Source organism: Aquila chrysaetos, chromosome 2 (genome assembly GCF_900496995.4).
Source record: "Aquila chrysaetos chrysaetos chromosome 2, bAquChr1.4, whole genome shotgun sequence".
Taxonomy (NCBI): Eukaryota; Metazoa; Chordata; class Aves; order Accipitriformes; family Accipitridae; genus Aquila; species Aquila chrysaetos.
Window position 1 is genome coordinate 18772029 of NC_044005.1, and position 15741 is coordinate 18787769.

General features: G+C 44.3%; 1 protein-coding gene across 5 annotated transcripts in view; it reads right to left on the minus strand.

The window, feature by feature from the left end:
- RIN3 (Ras and Rab interactor 3) overlaps positions 1-15741 on the minus strand; it is a 69971-nt gene that overhangs the window by 36929 nt on the left and 17301 nt on the right. For 4 of the 5 annotated variants that reach the window (XR_005931380.1, XR_005931381.1, XM_030005361.2 and 1 more), the window contains exons 2-3: positions 12448-12634; positions 8674-8788 (exon numbers count right to left, since the gene is read on the minus strand). Coding sequence is in view for 3 of the 5 variants with exons in the window: in XM_030005361.2 (XP_029861221.1) it covers positions 8674-8788; positions 12448-12634 (302 nt within the window). In the remaining 2 variants the exon portion in view is untranslated. Of the gene's footprint in view, positions 1-8673; positions 8789-10114; positions 12422-12447; positions 12635-15741 lie in introns of those variants that run through there. The other variant, XM_041119992.1, reaches the window with a different exon arrangement.

Consider the following 15741-nt stretch of genomic DNA (forward strand, 5'->3'; position numbering starts at 1 on the left):
TTCCAGGCTTTATTTCACATAACCCAGCACATGGTAGCACCTCCAAGAAAGCATTGCCCCACCACACCGTCCTGCTTTCACATCCCCACGTCCACGCTGCTCACTCCTTCCCAGCCACAACCTGCATGAGGGAGAGGAAGGCAGGGACCAGAGGGGCATGAGGTCATGGACACACGCAGCCGGCGGATGAGGGACGGTGAGAGCGCTTCTTGTGACAGCAGTATCAGCTCAAAGTTACAGCCTGAACTCACCTAAAACCCAGCTCCTGCCTCTCCTAGGGACAGTGCTCACACCCTTTTCCATCTACTTTACTTGTGCTCATGAGGCTGCAGTACCCTAACTACTAGTTACTGGGACTAATGATGTTTTTGCCTTATATATATATATATATATATATATATATATTCAGTAAAATCATAGTCTATAGTAAACCTGAAGTTGAAGATGCTTAATGACCTTCCCGTCTGGGAGACAAGTCTCCAGGGCAGTTTATGAGGTGGTTGCCAAGGCAGTCCCCTCTTTGTCTGCTTTATTGCTGAATAGCAGCATGGGGTATAAAAAACCCAAAAAACCCCTTGATCTTTTCACTCTGTAATGTCAGGTTTAGCCTCTCATCTATTCAGAGGAAATCAGACCTATAAATAGTCCTACCCTGCTTTTCATGCCTTAGTTTACAGTATTAAGAATTCTTCTTTCCGGTATTGAAAGCTGCAGGGTTTCCACTCAAGGAGGCCAACTGTTTCTGTTAAAGTGACCATTTAAAAAGAACTATGGTACCATTACAGTGATAACAGAAGTAACTGAATGTACTTTCTGATTGGCCCTTCTGCCTGCCCTCTGATGAGCCAGAGGTTGTCTCGAGAGATTTGACTTAGGAAGGATGGGATGTACATTTACTCCTTGGATTGTCCTCCTCCAACTGAAAAGTCCCTTTAGCACCTGCGTAAAATCAGTCCAGGAGCCTTGCAGTGCTATTAACTCCACATGATGAAGTCTATCTCAGCCCACAGCAGCAAGCTGAGCTCTGCAACATGCCAAGGAGTGTATAATTGCATCTATAGGGCATTACTGGGCTTTTTCAAGCACGTTGAGATACCTCATATGAGTTAATTCAACTGGAAATCTGCACTGATTAAATAGATGGAGCACTTTCTTTAATTTCCCCTGTATACAAGGTTATCTACCAAAGAAAGGAAGGTTATGGTTTTTGGGGAGATCACAGGTGAGACACTAACCCAGGAAATATTTATGTTTTATTTATTTTTTCACCACCATCCCTCTGTAAATCTTAGCAGTATTTCTCCCAGAACCTGGATCTTAGAGAATGGGAACTGCTTTTGCTGCTCTACTAAGACATCCGTTCTGAGAACTGCTGTCTGCCCTGAGCTTGCCCACAGACTGACTCAGTCTCACTGGCTGGTTCCCTCTCATGGGATCACTCAGGCTAGCAGGGACCCCAGGAGGTCTCTAGCCCAAACCCCTGCTCAAAGCAGGGTCAGCCATGAGGTCAAACCAAGTTGCTCAAGTCTTCATCCAGCAGCGTCTTGAAAACCTCCCGTGAAAATCTGCAAGTGCTACACAAATAAATGGCTTCATCTTAGAAGTCAGTGTCATGAATACTAGCCCATACTTCCATTCATTCACTTCAGCTATGAAGTGAAAGATCCCATGTTTCTGACCTCAGTCAGTACCACAGATTTCCACCTTTCCCATCTCCATTCCAGTTCAGAAGGGATCCAAAATAAATGCAATTAGAATTAATTTAAAAAATGGGAGATTGTCTTCCTATAGGTTATTTTCCCTTATCCTCTGTTTTCTGAGTATTTAAGAAATTTTAAGATTACATCTTTAGGTTTTTCTCTGCAATTGTGAGGGTTATTTCTCTTTCTGGGGAAAAAAATACAATTCTGCCTATCTTCACTCTACTTTGTGATTCCAGCAGGCAGGGTGTTAGCAAAAAGACTTGCAAAACTGAGGAAGCAATTGCAAGAGCTGCCAACATTTCCACAAAAATATTGATATCACAAAGATCATCTGCACAACTGGCCACTCTCATTAAAGGAGCTAAATTGTGAGTAGACTGCAGTAGCTGAGCTATCGTCCCATTTTTTCCCATGACCTCATTTGTGCAGTACTTCAATGCAGTTCATGGAGGAAAATACCACCCGACCATGCTGTGCCATGTTAGCGGTGAGGACTTTGGTCTCTGAATTTGTTAATCCAGCCTCAGCAACATGTATTAAAAGAAATGTTAACAAAATAAAACAGGGAAATCTGCCATAATGGACCATATCTGGCCATAGTGGCCAGGGCACCAGCAGAGTGCAATAGGCAAGTCCATTATCAGCATCTGAAGGAGTTTGAGCCAACAAAGAGCATCTACTGAGTTGTTACTAGTCAATCTGTCTTCTCTGCCCTGCCTCATGCTCACTTGGTGAGTGCCCTCATAGTGCTTGGACCTACCGACCCATGCAGGGACACAGGCAGGAATTTGTATCCCTTGCACCTGAGTTCTGCCATCATGCCAAGCGTGCTCACAGCCCTCACCTCAGGATGGCTGGACTGTAAAGATGAGGGCTTTCAGCAGCTTTGTTTAGAGCTAAGCCTGCAAAGATGAACAAAGTCCATCCCCATCTTACTCTAATGCTCCTCTGTAAACATGCTGCTGCCTGATTACTGTTGTTTAATTACCATCTGTTACTGCTACAGGACAGTCAGAATGACTGCACATGCCCTTTTTATCCTGTGCAAATGGCATTAGTCTATAATAAAAAACTTTTTTTTTCCCCTTATGTGCTTGGGAAGGAGGAATGGAAGTGTAGAAGTGGCTGAAGTAACTTGGTAATGATGGACAAAGTTGGCTTTGAGAGTTAAGCTTGCTTTCACAGCGTTAGACTGCACCTATTTTGGATTATTAAGGCAGGAAAGTAGATTGTGAAATCTTAGCCCTTAAATAATCTCTTCTCTTTTCTGATTGATTTCACCCTTCCTAAAATCCAGTGTGCAAAGGAACACTTTTGCTCGTCTAAATTTCTGTTTTGACTCCCCAGCTAGGCCTGCCTTCCTGCTGCCTCTAGACCTGGTGTAACTCTTCTTTCTGTCCTGATGGACAGAGCTTAGAGGGTGGTGGATGTACAAAGTGGTCAGGTCCTCATGAACTTTCATGGCAGACAGATTTCCTTTGGTAAAAGCAGTTAGAGAATTAACCAGGCAGGTAAACTGCTGCTGTGTGTTTTACTTGAGTTGTGGTCTTCTCTGAAATCCCTACTGTCTGTCTCAAGCATTTCATACCAGGCTCCAGCCTGCACTGCCTGAGCTCAGTCTAACTTTAAGACCAAATAAGGTGACCAGGGCAGGACACTGGATTTCTTTATCAACTTCTTTTTTGCTACTAGACTTGCAACTTTTAGCAATACTCAGTGATTGCTTTTAAACTACTTTTGAGTGCAGTAATTGCCTGTATCTTTTCTGTCAAGGTATATTGTAGGTCCTTACCACAAGCCCATACCATATATCCTGAAGTACAGCTGCTGTCCATAAATGAGAAATTGAGTATAATCTACCGTGTCCAATGGTACCGTGTCTCATCTTTCAAAGGTGGTATTAATCGTGATCTGGACATCTTTATGTTACTCGGAGATAATTTATTTTGGCTTTCCTATTTGATTGTGTCAAGGTTATTTCAAGACCTCCGTTATGCTTCAGCTCATTCAGTGTTTGTCTCCAGTGAAGCTGGGAGGGTCAGAGCAGGCAGAGTTTTAATTTAAATTTCAGAATTTTTCTGTAATAAATGAAGTAACCATACTACAGACAAGGCTTCACTACAAACCCCTCTTCAGCTGTTTACTTATTGATTTTGGGGGCTCAGCTCAGACTTGGCCCAGCACGTTGGAAGAGATGCTTCTGAACAGCTACACCTGGTGGCAGATTGTCCCCTTTGGCTATGGTTTAAATACAGAACAAGGACAGCAACTCCACAATGTGAACAGACCCAGGAAAATAAACCTCCAAGTGAGCAAAGCCAGCTGCAGTGATGGGGGAGGCAGGAGGCAGGAGCATGATTACAAGAGCAGGCATCCATAGCAGGATTAGGCCAGCCTCAAACCCCTTAGGACATGAGCCCGAGGAGTTCAGTACTGACTTGGCAAATCAATTCCATAGTTATTTCTATAAAAATTACTAATAATATGAATAATATGTTCTTCTTTATTCTGTGCAATTGCAGATATTTCTCCTGTTTAGCATCATTTTGCACATTTGGAAAGGAATTACATCCTCTTCTTTTGGTACAGAAGAGTTTGGAAAATAATTACTACACATTCCGCACGAAAGCGTATGTGCAATACTCCTGAGAAGTATATGGTCAACTCATGTGTTCCATGACGTCAAATTATTTTCAGATATAATTGATTTCCCAGAAAAAAAGGAAGCATTACACTCAGTATATGGTGCTAGAGCATTCTTCTATTAAAGAACTTTACCCCCGTGGCATGTGTCTTCATAACCCTTTGTGAAAGTAAAAGCTACTGTCACTACCTGCACCAAGTGGTTTATCATACTCGGATGCTTCTTTGAAGCTTTCAGTATATGTTACTTTAAACATGCACATTTACTTTAAACATCTGATTCTTTTCTTTTTAATACTGCTGCAATGTCACTGATGTCAGTGGAATGATCTCTGACTGTATTACACATAAAGGGGAAGGAGAATCGGGACCTGAGGTTACAACCAGTTTGCTGTGAAGAGCCAAGGGTAGGAGTCAGCTGAGGAAATGGTGCTCAGTTCTTGAGGTATGTGAGGCTAGCGCTCCATTTTGGGATGAAGCAGAAGTAAGGGACAACTCTCAGAACTGAAAGCACATAAAGTAGTTGAGGTTTTAGCAGAGCTTGAGAGGTATCTCCCAACACTGCATCTCTAAATGGAAGAAATCTTGGAACAAGCCTTCTCTCTGGGAGATTTCCACTGTTCTGAGTAAGAAGTAAGGGATCCTTCAGGCTGAGAAGCAAAACCACAGAGATCCAAGGCTTTGAAAGTTACCAGGTTTCTCAACTTTCTGATGAACCACATGGTGTCTGCTGTTGGAACTCTACCATACTTGCTGCTGTGACCAGGCTTTAGCCTTTATGTCTGGAGGAATTACAACCAAAGATGAAGAACCAGAAGAAAATTTTTAAAATCCAGTTTCTTCATTCTCCTGTTTTATGATTCTAAGGGCTACTTCACAGAACAGGTGAAAATTCCCCACAAAAAAAAAAAAAAAATGGAAAGAAGTTTCATTTCTTGACCCTCTTACCTAGTGGGTTCTTTGGGGATTTCCAATTTTAAAAAAATCACAATTAAATCTGGTCTTCCCCTCAGAAAACTATACTTCCCTAAATATTTCATCAAATGTTAACAGAGCAGATCTGATACGGGGAAAAGAAAGGGAAAAACAATGATCCACCATTATTTGGCAGTGCAATGCTAGGAAGCTTCCTTTTCTTGTACTTCATTGAATGGCCTTCTATATATGCATCTCGGGCTGGGCAGCAACCTCTTTACTGTCATCATGATACTGGGGAAAACCTCTTCAGATACGATCTGAAAAGTAGGATGGGATGAGAACAGCTTTTTACAAACAGCTGAGCAGTAAAACTTGCTGCTTAAAGCTGCATATGGTAAGAGATGGACATCATTGTAGAGATGGCACAGAGCCATCATGTCACCTCTAAGGATAGTGCGTCCTTCTTTGTGTCACTTGTGAAGCTTAGATTGCACTGAGTCCTCATGAGAAGGACAAGATGCAGCTGGCAAGGTGCTCCAAAATAGTAAGCTGGGACGGGTTGCAACTTGAATTTTAACAGGAATGGAGGATCTCCGTAAAATCTGAGCTATATACGTCAAGGCAAATTCAGCTTTCAGTCTACATCTGAATGCATCAAGTCTGTGGAGTCTAATGAGCTGAATCGAGGTAACAGGAAGAAAAACTTGTTCCCACTTCTTCAAATCCTTTAGGAGGAGTCCGCTCTCAGAAAGGGACAAACAGCTCTCTGTGGGGCACATTACACAGATCATTGCTTATGTGTCAACTCGGAAAGGAAATACTAGGAGCAGGCCAGCAAAACCAAAACTGCTTGTCTCCAGAACAGCTGGGACTGGGGATTCTCAAATGGCAGGGGAATTACAGCTGCTCCTTTTGAAGGGCACTGGAAGGGCACCAGCTCTGCTCCATTTCGTGCAGACTCAGAGCAGGTAGCTATCAGGAGGATTCACCTCCTTGTCTGCGATGTTCAGTAGCAAGCTGAAACCTCCTTTTAGCAAGCACAGAAGAACTAAAGAGGGACTTCCTGAAGTTAAAGACTAGATGCCTGAAAAATCCCTGCCAGTCTACAGCGGTCCTCAGGCTATGCAGCTGGCATGCTTTACACACTCTCAGGAAGTATAACACCAGACTTTCAACTGAGTTGCATACCACAGCAAGATAATGTCTCTGGGGGAGCTCAGAAGTCTCCTACCCTGACACTTACAGAATACCCAGGAAGAGTGAAGGGCACTTCATTAAGCTAAGGTAATTCAGACATACCAGGGTACTTAGAAAGGAAGCTCAGATTCTAGTCTTTTAAGGCATTCGGACAACATAAAATTTTATTTCCTAAAAAAGTTTAGAAAGCAGTTGGAGTAAAGCAGAGACAATAAATCAAAGCTAATGTATTAGGTTACTCTGAGGCACAGAAGATTTACCATCTACCCTTGCACCGGATATAGTCCTTTGGCTTTAGTAACAGGAATTCTATTTCTTCTAAACTCAAAAGCCAGGCTACTTACCCTAAATGAGAAAGGAAGCAAAAGCATGACTGTTTCCATGCCCAGTGTGTTTCTGTCAAAACAGTGCAGGATGGAGAACTGAGAGGCTTTCTACAGATCAACACTGACAGAACTCAAGCTAAAAATAATGTGAATATCCACCATAGGAATGCATCAGCCTCATGGCCGCTGGGATTGCTGCACACGTGATGGCAGTTCTCCTGCTTTTTGAATGAGAGCTAATTTTTAATTATCCTCCTCCACTTATTTTGTAACTTGTATGAAAGTGGTGGAAACTGATTTAATTCTTGCTCCTACCAGAAAGCTGTGTCTCTGAACACATCCTTTGTGTTAAGTTAGTGATAAATTAGAAATAGCAAGCAAGTAAGTTTGAAAAACATGGCAGAAAAGTCTTTCTAGCTAGGCTAGCTCACAGTGAAATTTTTGTACTACATTTTACTTTGCCTGTCCTCAAAGAAATCAGATTTTATGGCGCAGGACACAGGTCAAGAAGTATCATTTCTATAAATAAAATTTCTAGGATGGCAGGATTAAATTTTTTAACTTTTATCCAAAGGAAAACTTCATCCTTTGAATCATCAAAAACCAATTCCCCACCATGCAAAACTTAAGCCCTAGGTCAACTTCAAATAACTAAAGAAAAAAGTTTCCCCTCCCTGCAGCTAAGCCCTGCCCTTGTATTCTTAATCCAGACACCTGAAGTTGTGGCAAAAGGTTTGCTATTCCTGCCTTCATGCAGGAGCACTGTACACGTGCCTCATCTCTGCAATTGCATGCTCCAAGGTGCACGCAGATGAGAAAGAAAGCTTTCCTGGGGGGTATGCAGGAGCCAGGCAGGCAGCTGCGCTCGGTGCAGGAGCAACGCTGCAACAGCCTTTGGTTTTGTGCTTGAGATTAGAGCAGATTAAGAGATTCACTTGTCCCTCTGGCTTTAAAGTCTGTTTACGATGCAGAGGTATGCAAAGAAACATGAGAAGGAAAAAAATTCATTTGAACAACTGTCAAGGGGGAAGAAAGAAGCCACAACATTGATCAGCGGAAACACAAGTGTTTTAGCAGAGAGTAAAACATATACCCCAGGGAGCTGGCTTTGGGGCAAAGCTCAGTGCCAGAGGATTTGGATGCATTCATATAAATAAATAGCATGAAGTTATTGTGATGAACTCTTTCAAGTGCATGTTAATATGACTATCCTAAAATTCCCGTGTTTACAAGTATTTCTTGGAAAGTGGAAATCATATGCATTTACACCAAGGGCTGCATCAGACATGGCTGACTGTGAACTGGGTACCTTTTTGCTTGCTCACGGTAGACTTGGCTGTCTGATTGGGAAGAGCACTGATACCACCAGCCCCGAGACCCAGCTGCTTCCCAGAAACAGCGAGGCATTTAAAACAGTCAAACAGTTTAGGAGTAACCTGTTGTTCAGTATGACTGTATGAGGTGCATGAAAAGGTAATGTAGCAGATGTCAGATGCCTGGTGGGCCCCAAATTCGGTGGCAGAAATAGAGACAAGAGTCAGTCAGTTAACAAGGCTTAGTCTGTCAGTGCCTTGTGCTTTCCTCAGGACTTCCTCCTGGTGAAAGGCAGCTCCTCTCACTTGATGAAAGCGCTGGCCTGCTCATCTGAGGGTGTTTTATTTTCCTGTTGTGAGTCTGTAAATGATAACACAAGGTGCAGAACCACAGGGGGAGCTGAGGTAAAGAAGCCGCAGGAAATACTAACTGAACTACACCGTAAAAGCAAGACCTGCTGCCGGTCACAAGAGGAACTTGCTCATTGCAAGTGAGATTACATAAACACTGGTGATCACAAGAGGATTCAGTACAATAATCAGAACAAGACCAAAAAAGTGTAAAGAATTTACTTGATTTTTCTTCTTTAATGTTGTACTCCAGCACACTGGGAGCCTCGTTCTGCACTGGCAGGCGGACTGCAAGGACCATGTTGTTCATGTTACCCTCTCTCCTAACCAAGAATATCTGAAAAAGGAGAAAGGAATCAAGAGCTTAGCTACATTATGTGAGCTTCTGAACTTTAATTTAGGTCATTGGCAATGAAGTTTTTTATCAGTACAATCCACCTTTAAATGATCTTATTTTAGCTTCGTTCCACTTGGTTGAACTTTACATGACAAAAATAATGAATAAAGGGACATTTCATCTGGGTGAAATTCAGACCTGTGAAGGAACCAGCAAAATTTCTATGCATCCCTGATGTCCCACTTAAGCTCAAGGCAAACTGTTTCACTAACTGAAGAGTATAAAGCTGTACTCGCAATTTGTCAAGTGATGCTCCTCACATAAGTGCCCGAAATCATGGACAATTCACCCTAGAATGTCCCAGTCCAGGTCTAAAGCAAAGAAGTCACTTGTACATTGAGAGGGAAAGGATTCAAATGTCCACAAGTGGAACATAAGGCTAAAGGCTCTGGTGGCCACAGTGTCTCATGGCAGAGTTTTTTCATGGGACCAGAAGATCATTCAGGCTGGCAGGGCCCCCAGGAGGGCTCTCGTCCAACCCCCTGGGTGAAGCCATGAGGCCAGACCAGGTTGCTCAGGGCTTTGTCCAGACAGGTCTGGAGAACCTCCAAGGGTAGAGGCTGCACAACCTCTTCAGGCAACCTGTCCCGCCACTTACTGTCCTCACAGGGAGAAAACGTTTCCCTGTGCCCGGTCTGAACCCCTCTGGTTTCAGTGTACGCCTGTCGCCTCTTGTCCTCCCACCACGCAGTGCTGAGCAGAGCCTGGCTCCATCTTCTCCATGACCTCCCTGTAGGAACCGGGGGGCTGCTGCGTGGTCCCCCTGAAGCTGTCTCTCCTCCTGATTGAACAAACCCTGGTCCCACAGGCTCTCCTCAGTGGGTCTGTGCTCATCTTGCTGCCCACCACCCCTGCAGGGCCTTTCCTGCAGAGTTGCCCAGCCAGGCAGTGCCAGCCCAGATCGCTGCCGGGGGTCTGCCTTCCCAGGGGCAGCGCTTTGCCTTTGTCCTGTTGAATTTCAGAAGGTTCCTACCAGCCCTGTCCTCCCAGCTTGTCTAAGATCCCTCCTGATGGCAGCACTGACTTCAAGTATATTGACTGTTCCCGAAATCACAGAGCAGATGTGCTTGGAAGGAACTCTGGAGATCGTCTAGTCCAACCCCCATGCACAAAGACGGATCAACTACAGCAAGTCACTCAGGATTGTGTCTTTTTGGGTTTTTATTATCTCCAAGGATGGAGACTTTACAGGCTCTTGGGCAACCTGTTCCAATATTCAATCGTTCTGACAGTAAAAAGCTTTTCTTAATGTTTAAACAGAATTACCTGTGCTTCAATTTATGCCCACTCTGCCTCATCCTTTCACTGGATACCACTGAGAATGGTCTGGCTCAATCTTCTGTACTCCCTCCCATCAGGTATTCATACACATTGATAAGAGGCCCCTGAGTCTTTAATTGGAACCAGTGGAACCACTGTAGACATTGGTTCCCACCAATGGGACCAGTGAAACTTAAAAAAAAAAAAGAAAAAGAAGAAAGAGGAAGGAAAAAAGAAAATAGAAAATAGAAAGAAAAAAGAAACAAAGAAACAAAGAAGCAAGAAGGCAGAAGACAAAAGACAATGGAAAAAAGAAAAAAATCTCATTCTTTGTATTGTGTGAGCTCCTAAGTGTGTTTCTAATTAAAGCTCATTGTCAAGGATATTTTTAGCTTGTACCTTGAAGCTGCAGATACAAAGACAAAGTAATCTTCACATTCATCTGTTCTTTGATAGCAGGTTTTAGCAGGAGAGGGTCAAGGTACTTTTATAGAAACTGAATTAAAAAATTGGGCTAATTCTGGAGTCTGGATATTAATATTAGAAAGAAGTGTGAGTTGATGAAATGATTCATCAACTATAATGCAGTGGAAATCTATCAAGAAAACATTAATTTCTTGGACAGAGAAATCAAAAAAAGCTTGTCTAGAAGCCAGGACCTTTCTCTGCATGAGTCCCAGTCATAAGGGCACCTCCTGACACTTTGAAGCACCCACACTAAACACACAGCTTTGGGGCAACTTCACAACCTCACACAGTGCTGTCATCTTAGGATCTGCCATTCATAAGAAGTTGAGCCCCATGGGCTCCGGTCCACCAGCAATGCAGCGAAAACCCAAATAAACACATAGCAAACAGGCACATGCCCAAAACAGGCCTCTTTCTAATACAGGGCAGCCCCCACCTTCTACATCACAGTAAGTATCTGCAGATAGGAAAAAGCCATAGAAGCTCTCCCTTCCCCAAGTCCTACCACCCATGTGACAGCATGGTCCCTCTAACCCACCTCGAGAGACTGCTGTGACCTGGGATCTCAGATGGCACTATCTCACATTGCATCGGTCAAGTGCTTCATCTGAAATTAAATTTAAGCAACGAGAGAAGTGAAACCTGGAAATGAATCACTTCTGTTTTCCTGAGCGGCACGACTGGTTGCCATGGCTCCAAAGGCTAAAATTGGACCATGCCTGTTCAGATGAGAGGGAGGTGGATCTTCTGAGCTGTACCTAACCCTACTGCCTGGGTTAGGACTGGTACACAAACCAGTCTCTTCCATTTTCACCAGTGGTGGGAAAGGTGCAGTGCTGATTCGGCTTCAGGTGGGCTCAGCGTGGGCAGGAGAGCCTGCCCTTGCCGTGAGACACCTCTGATGCATCAGCTCTTCTCCTGCCTGCTTCAAGCTCCAGCTGAAGACTGTGCCTGAGGATGGTGTGAGCAGGAGGAACAGAGGCAAGATTTATCCCCAAAGGCACTCAGAGGTGGGGAACGGCCCTGCCTGCAGGGAGTGACTAATGACCGAGGAGGCTCAGGGCCATACATAGCTATATCAGAGACAGTCACTCAGGTCTTCCTTTACAATCAGTGCAGAAAAACAAAGAGAATAATTTGCCCAACTTATTTGAGAAGTCTGGTTCAGGGTGAGGTGCACTGCACAGTCCAGGTTCGTCAGGTGAGTCCCACTGGAGGTTGTCATTTGGCTGTGCAAGCTTTTAGCCCTGGGATGGACTGACTCAATGAAGAGACAGGTCCAAACCTCCTCAGAGTAGGAGTGAGTGAATTCCCCCTGTGCTCTGGTCATTTGCACCTGCCCTCCCCAAACCTGACCAGGACACCTACTCCCTGCCATGCCTCACCTCCTAGATCCTGGGAACGTGGAGCTCCCTTTCCTACAGAGCTGTTTTCCTTAAGCAAGCTCTGAGCTTTGCACGAGTCTGCTATTTTCTAACACTCAGCTTATGGGGACCAGTTACCAATTACTGCAATAAAAATGACTCCCAGGAGCTCCCAGAATTTAAGGGCCTTTTCTTCAGGGATTTTTTTTTTTATTTTCCAAATTAGGATAGTCAACATACCTATGGGTATGGTGGTGAATGAGAAGGCATCTCCATGAATCTACATGCTAAGTAAATAAAACCAGAGACAAGATTTCTTGCTTCCCCAAAGCCATTATATCTGTCTTGCGCCATTGTGAGCGGCTTAAGCATCAAAAGGTAATGGAAACAGAGAGCATAGTCTGCTAAACATTTTTGCTTCCACATGAAAAAAAGCGCTGCTCTCCTAACCAGCTCCACCAAGGACAGGAAATGTGGTTATCTGAACTGAAACCACTTTGGACTTACCCCTGCTGTTTCTTTGCCAAGTATTGCCCCAGCCCTTTCCTGGTTCATGTTCAGCTGAAGCCAGACAGGACAGGTCTTGATGAGTTTATCAAGGATGCTGATCCCTGGAAGCGGGAGGCAGTTTCGCAGGGCAGTGGCCTGACAGAGATGTGTCTCTTTTCCCTCTTCGCTGGTATCTCTGACTGGCCTGAAACACAGCAAGGGAGTCCCTTGTAAGAATATCTGCAAATGGGAAACCTGGGGGGAGTAAGGACTGTAAATGCAAACACACAGGCACACACAGAGGCACTTACACACCAGGAGAGTTCCTCAAGGGGCGTCAGACCACAGACACCTTGCTATGACAGATGCAAACTGGGTGGGTGCACAGGCCTCGACAGACAGATGTGCCCCGTCCTAAGGACTATGGCCTCATGCTAATGATGCACACCTGGGTTTCAGACCACAGGCTTGCAGAGTGCTTTGTGCTGAGGTCTGTTGGTTTCAGCTCATCTATGTATGTTGCCTAAGCACAGGTACCCAGATTCAGAGGTAAGGGATGCAGAGAGGCAGCCAGCGCTGCAGAGGGTAGAGCATGCCTGTCTCCTGGACCCCATCCTCCAGCTGAAGGGTCAGAGCAATGTTTCATGGCTTCAAAGAGAGCAATGTGGCAGAGGAAAGGGGCCACAGACCTTGCCAGCAGCCAGGAATACACACACATGAAGCCACAGTGTCCGTCTGAGGTGTGCGGGGGCCAGGCAGCCTGCAGCTCACCCTGTAGCCATGCCACTGTCAGCACTTCTCTGATCACAAAGGAGCTGTGATGGGCACCGGTGTGGTGTCTCACCCTGCTCTCAGAGCCCCTCGGAGGAAGCCTGCCAGCAGTAGCCAGGGTACCATCAGCTGCTCTCATGTTTTGGCAGCCACCCTCTGTGCCCAGCCTAGGTAGTCTGCAAAAAGGCATACTAAGACGTCTCACTGTTTAAAAATAACACCAAGTGCGCCCTGTTCACCACTGACGAGCGTGCACGGGTGCTGGTGGTTGCAGAGGTGGACGCTCCTCCACCCCTGCACCCAGGGAGTCACCGGTGGCTGATCATGGGGAGGGGGAAATCCTCTACCTCTGCTGTCACACACAGAGTACAGGAGGAGGAGCAGGAGGTGTTAGGATGCAGTCAGCAGCAAGTTATTCACTACAGAAGAGGTATCTTTGCTGATTCCCAAAGGCTGATCTTCAGCAGCAGAATAATTCAGTGTGCTGCCCTGAAAACAGCCGTAGGTTGCTCAGCACGACACAGCAAGTCCTGCAGGACAAGCCTCAAAGGACACAGACATAGCAAACCCTTTCCCTATGCCAAGGCAGAGGAACGGGAGGGAGCACAGGAAACGTGGAGAAACACCAGAGAGACCTTCAGGAGGGAGGAAATGAAGACTTGATTTCCCTCTTCTTTTCCTGCCACGTTTGTTATTTTGGCCAGTGCTAAAGACATAATTGGAAGCTCCAAAAAGATGCATGGGAGATGCTGAGTCACAAGAGAGGGGCCATCCTGCAGCACTACATGTTAGCAATACCCAGTCGCACCTTATGTCTCAGACCTTATTAGCTGTACAAGACATAAGAATACTGAAATTATGCTGTTGAGAATATTAAAGATCTGGGACACACTCTCCTTTAGATTCTCGTTCTGATCAGAGACACAAAGAACTAATTCTATTTATTTTTAGCCCCTGCAGTCTAATGGTAGACTGGTATTAAATGCTGGTTTCTAGCTATGGCGCTGATTCAATGAAGTATTTATACATGTGCTTAGCACTGCAGTCAGTGGAAATACTTGTGCTGAAAGATCTGGTGGTAACAGCTCTACTGGGTAAGACTATAGACTCATGGATACGGGCTTGTCATTCATTTGATTAATTGGTTTTAAAAGTAAAAAAATGTAGGAGAACATACACAATATACATTTTTCTGCACCAGTTTTGCTGCTTAGATATCAGAGCTGAAAAGAGGACTCTCACTTTTGATTTGGCCTTATTTAAATTCTTTTTCCTTTTATTTTTAAAGATACAGATCTTAAAGTAGTACATTTCAAATAAGGTCAGACTTAAAACTACTGAAAGAGAGTCCCTTCAAAGGCCTAACCTAACACAGCATGCCTATCCCAAAAGTTAGTTTTTATAAAAATAGCCTTTCAAATCCCAAAACCAACAGTGAGATTTTATTTTTAGTAGGATTTTTTCTTTTGCAACCCTACAGAGACAGCTTCCTTAGAAAATACATGTTCCTCCTCTGCAATCCCAGTTGCTGATTCAGGGTATTAGTCCATGGAATCTTGATTTTAATCAATCCATTTTCAAGATCATGACCAAGACAGTAAGAATAAGAGAACTGTGCTTAAAAAAGCAAATAGAAATAAGTGAAACACTGTATCTTCACTTGTGATAAAAGCCCAGCTTGTCACACAGGTGAGGAAATTTTTCAGATGCAACATCATATGATTTTAATCAGTATCATCTGAACATATAGAGTAAAACAGTGGAGGAAAGCTGTTGGAAGTTAACCTGATTCATCTCTCGGTCACTTTCTTTACAGTAGAAACCAAAAGAAACGCCTAGTAACCATGCAAAAGGAAAACGTGTGTTGGATGGCAACATTCACACTCGGTAATGGGAAAGAAGTAATGAGCTGAAGGAAAAGAAAGGTGAGTTATAATGAAATGTTCCATAACACTGTTAGCAAAAGCTACTCCCCAAATTAGTCACACAAGCATGAATTTGATCTTGCCAATGATGTATGAAACCTAGATCAAAAGGAGGCCAATGCTGATAATGTCTTGCTGCGGCACCAGAAGGTGACATGCATTGCAATAGCTCCAGTGATGCTGAACTTCGTTACCCATTAATTATATAAGGCGAAAAGGGCTAGCAAAGCACTGATGCTCAGGAATCCCACTGCCTGGAGGGAAATGAGGGATACCAACAAAGACAAGGAAGTAATACAAAGTAGCTTGGACCTGGTGAGCACCAGGCTGGCACGGTGTTCCCCATGGGGGAACCCAGGCTTGACGCAGGCAGAGGCACCCAGCCCTTTTCTCCCTCTGACAGGCATGTCGTCTGGATGGAGCCCTGCTCACAGCAGCAATGCGGGTTTGGCAACAAGAACAACAGACTGGTGAAGAAAAGTAACAGAACTGACCTTCCAATGCATGTGGCTGCATTTAGGGCCCATTGCCTAAGTTTTGGAGAATGGATGAAAAACAGAAAATCATTCCAAACTTAGACATACAAGATAAAAAGCAAAGAGTCTGAAAATATTTG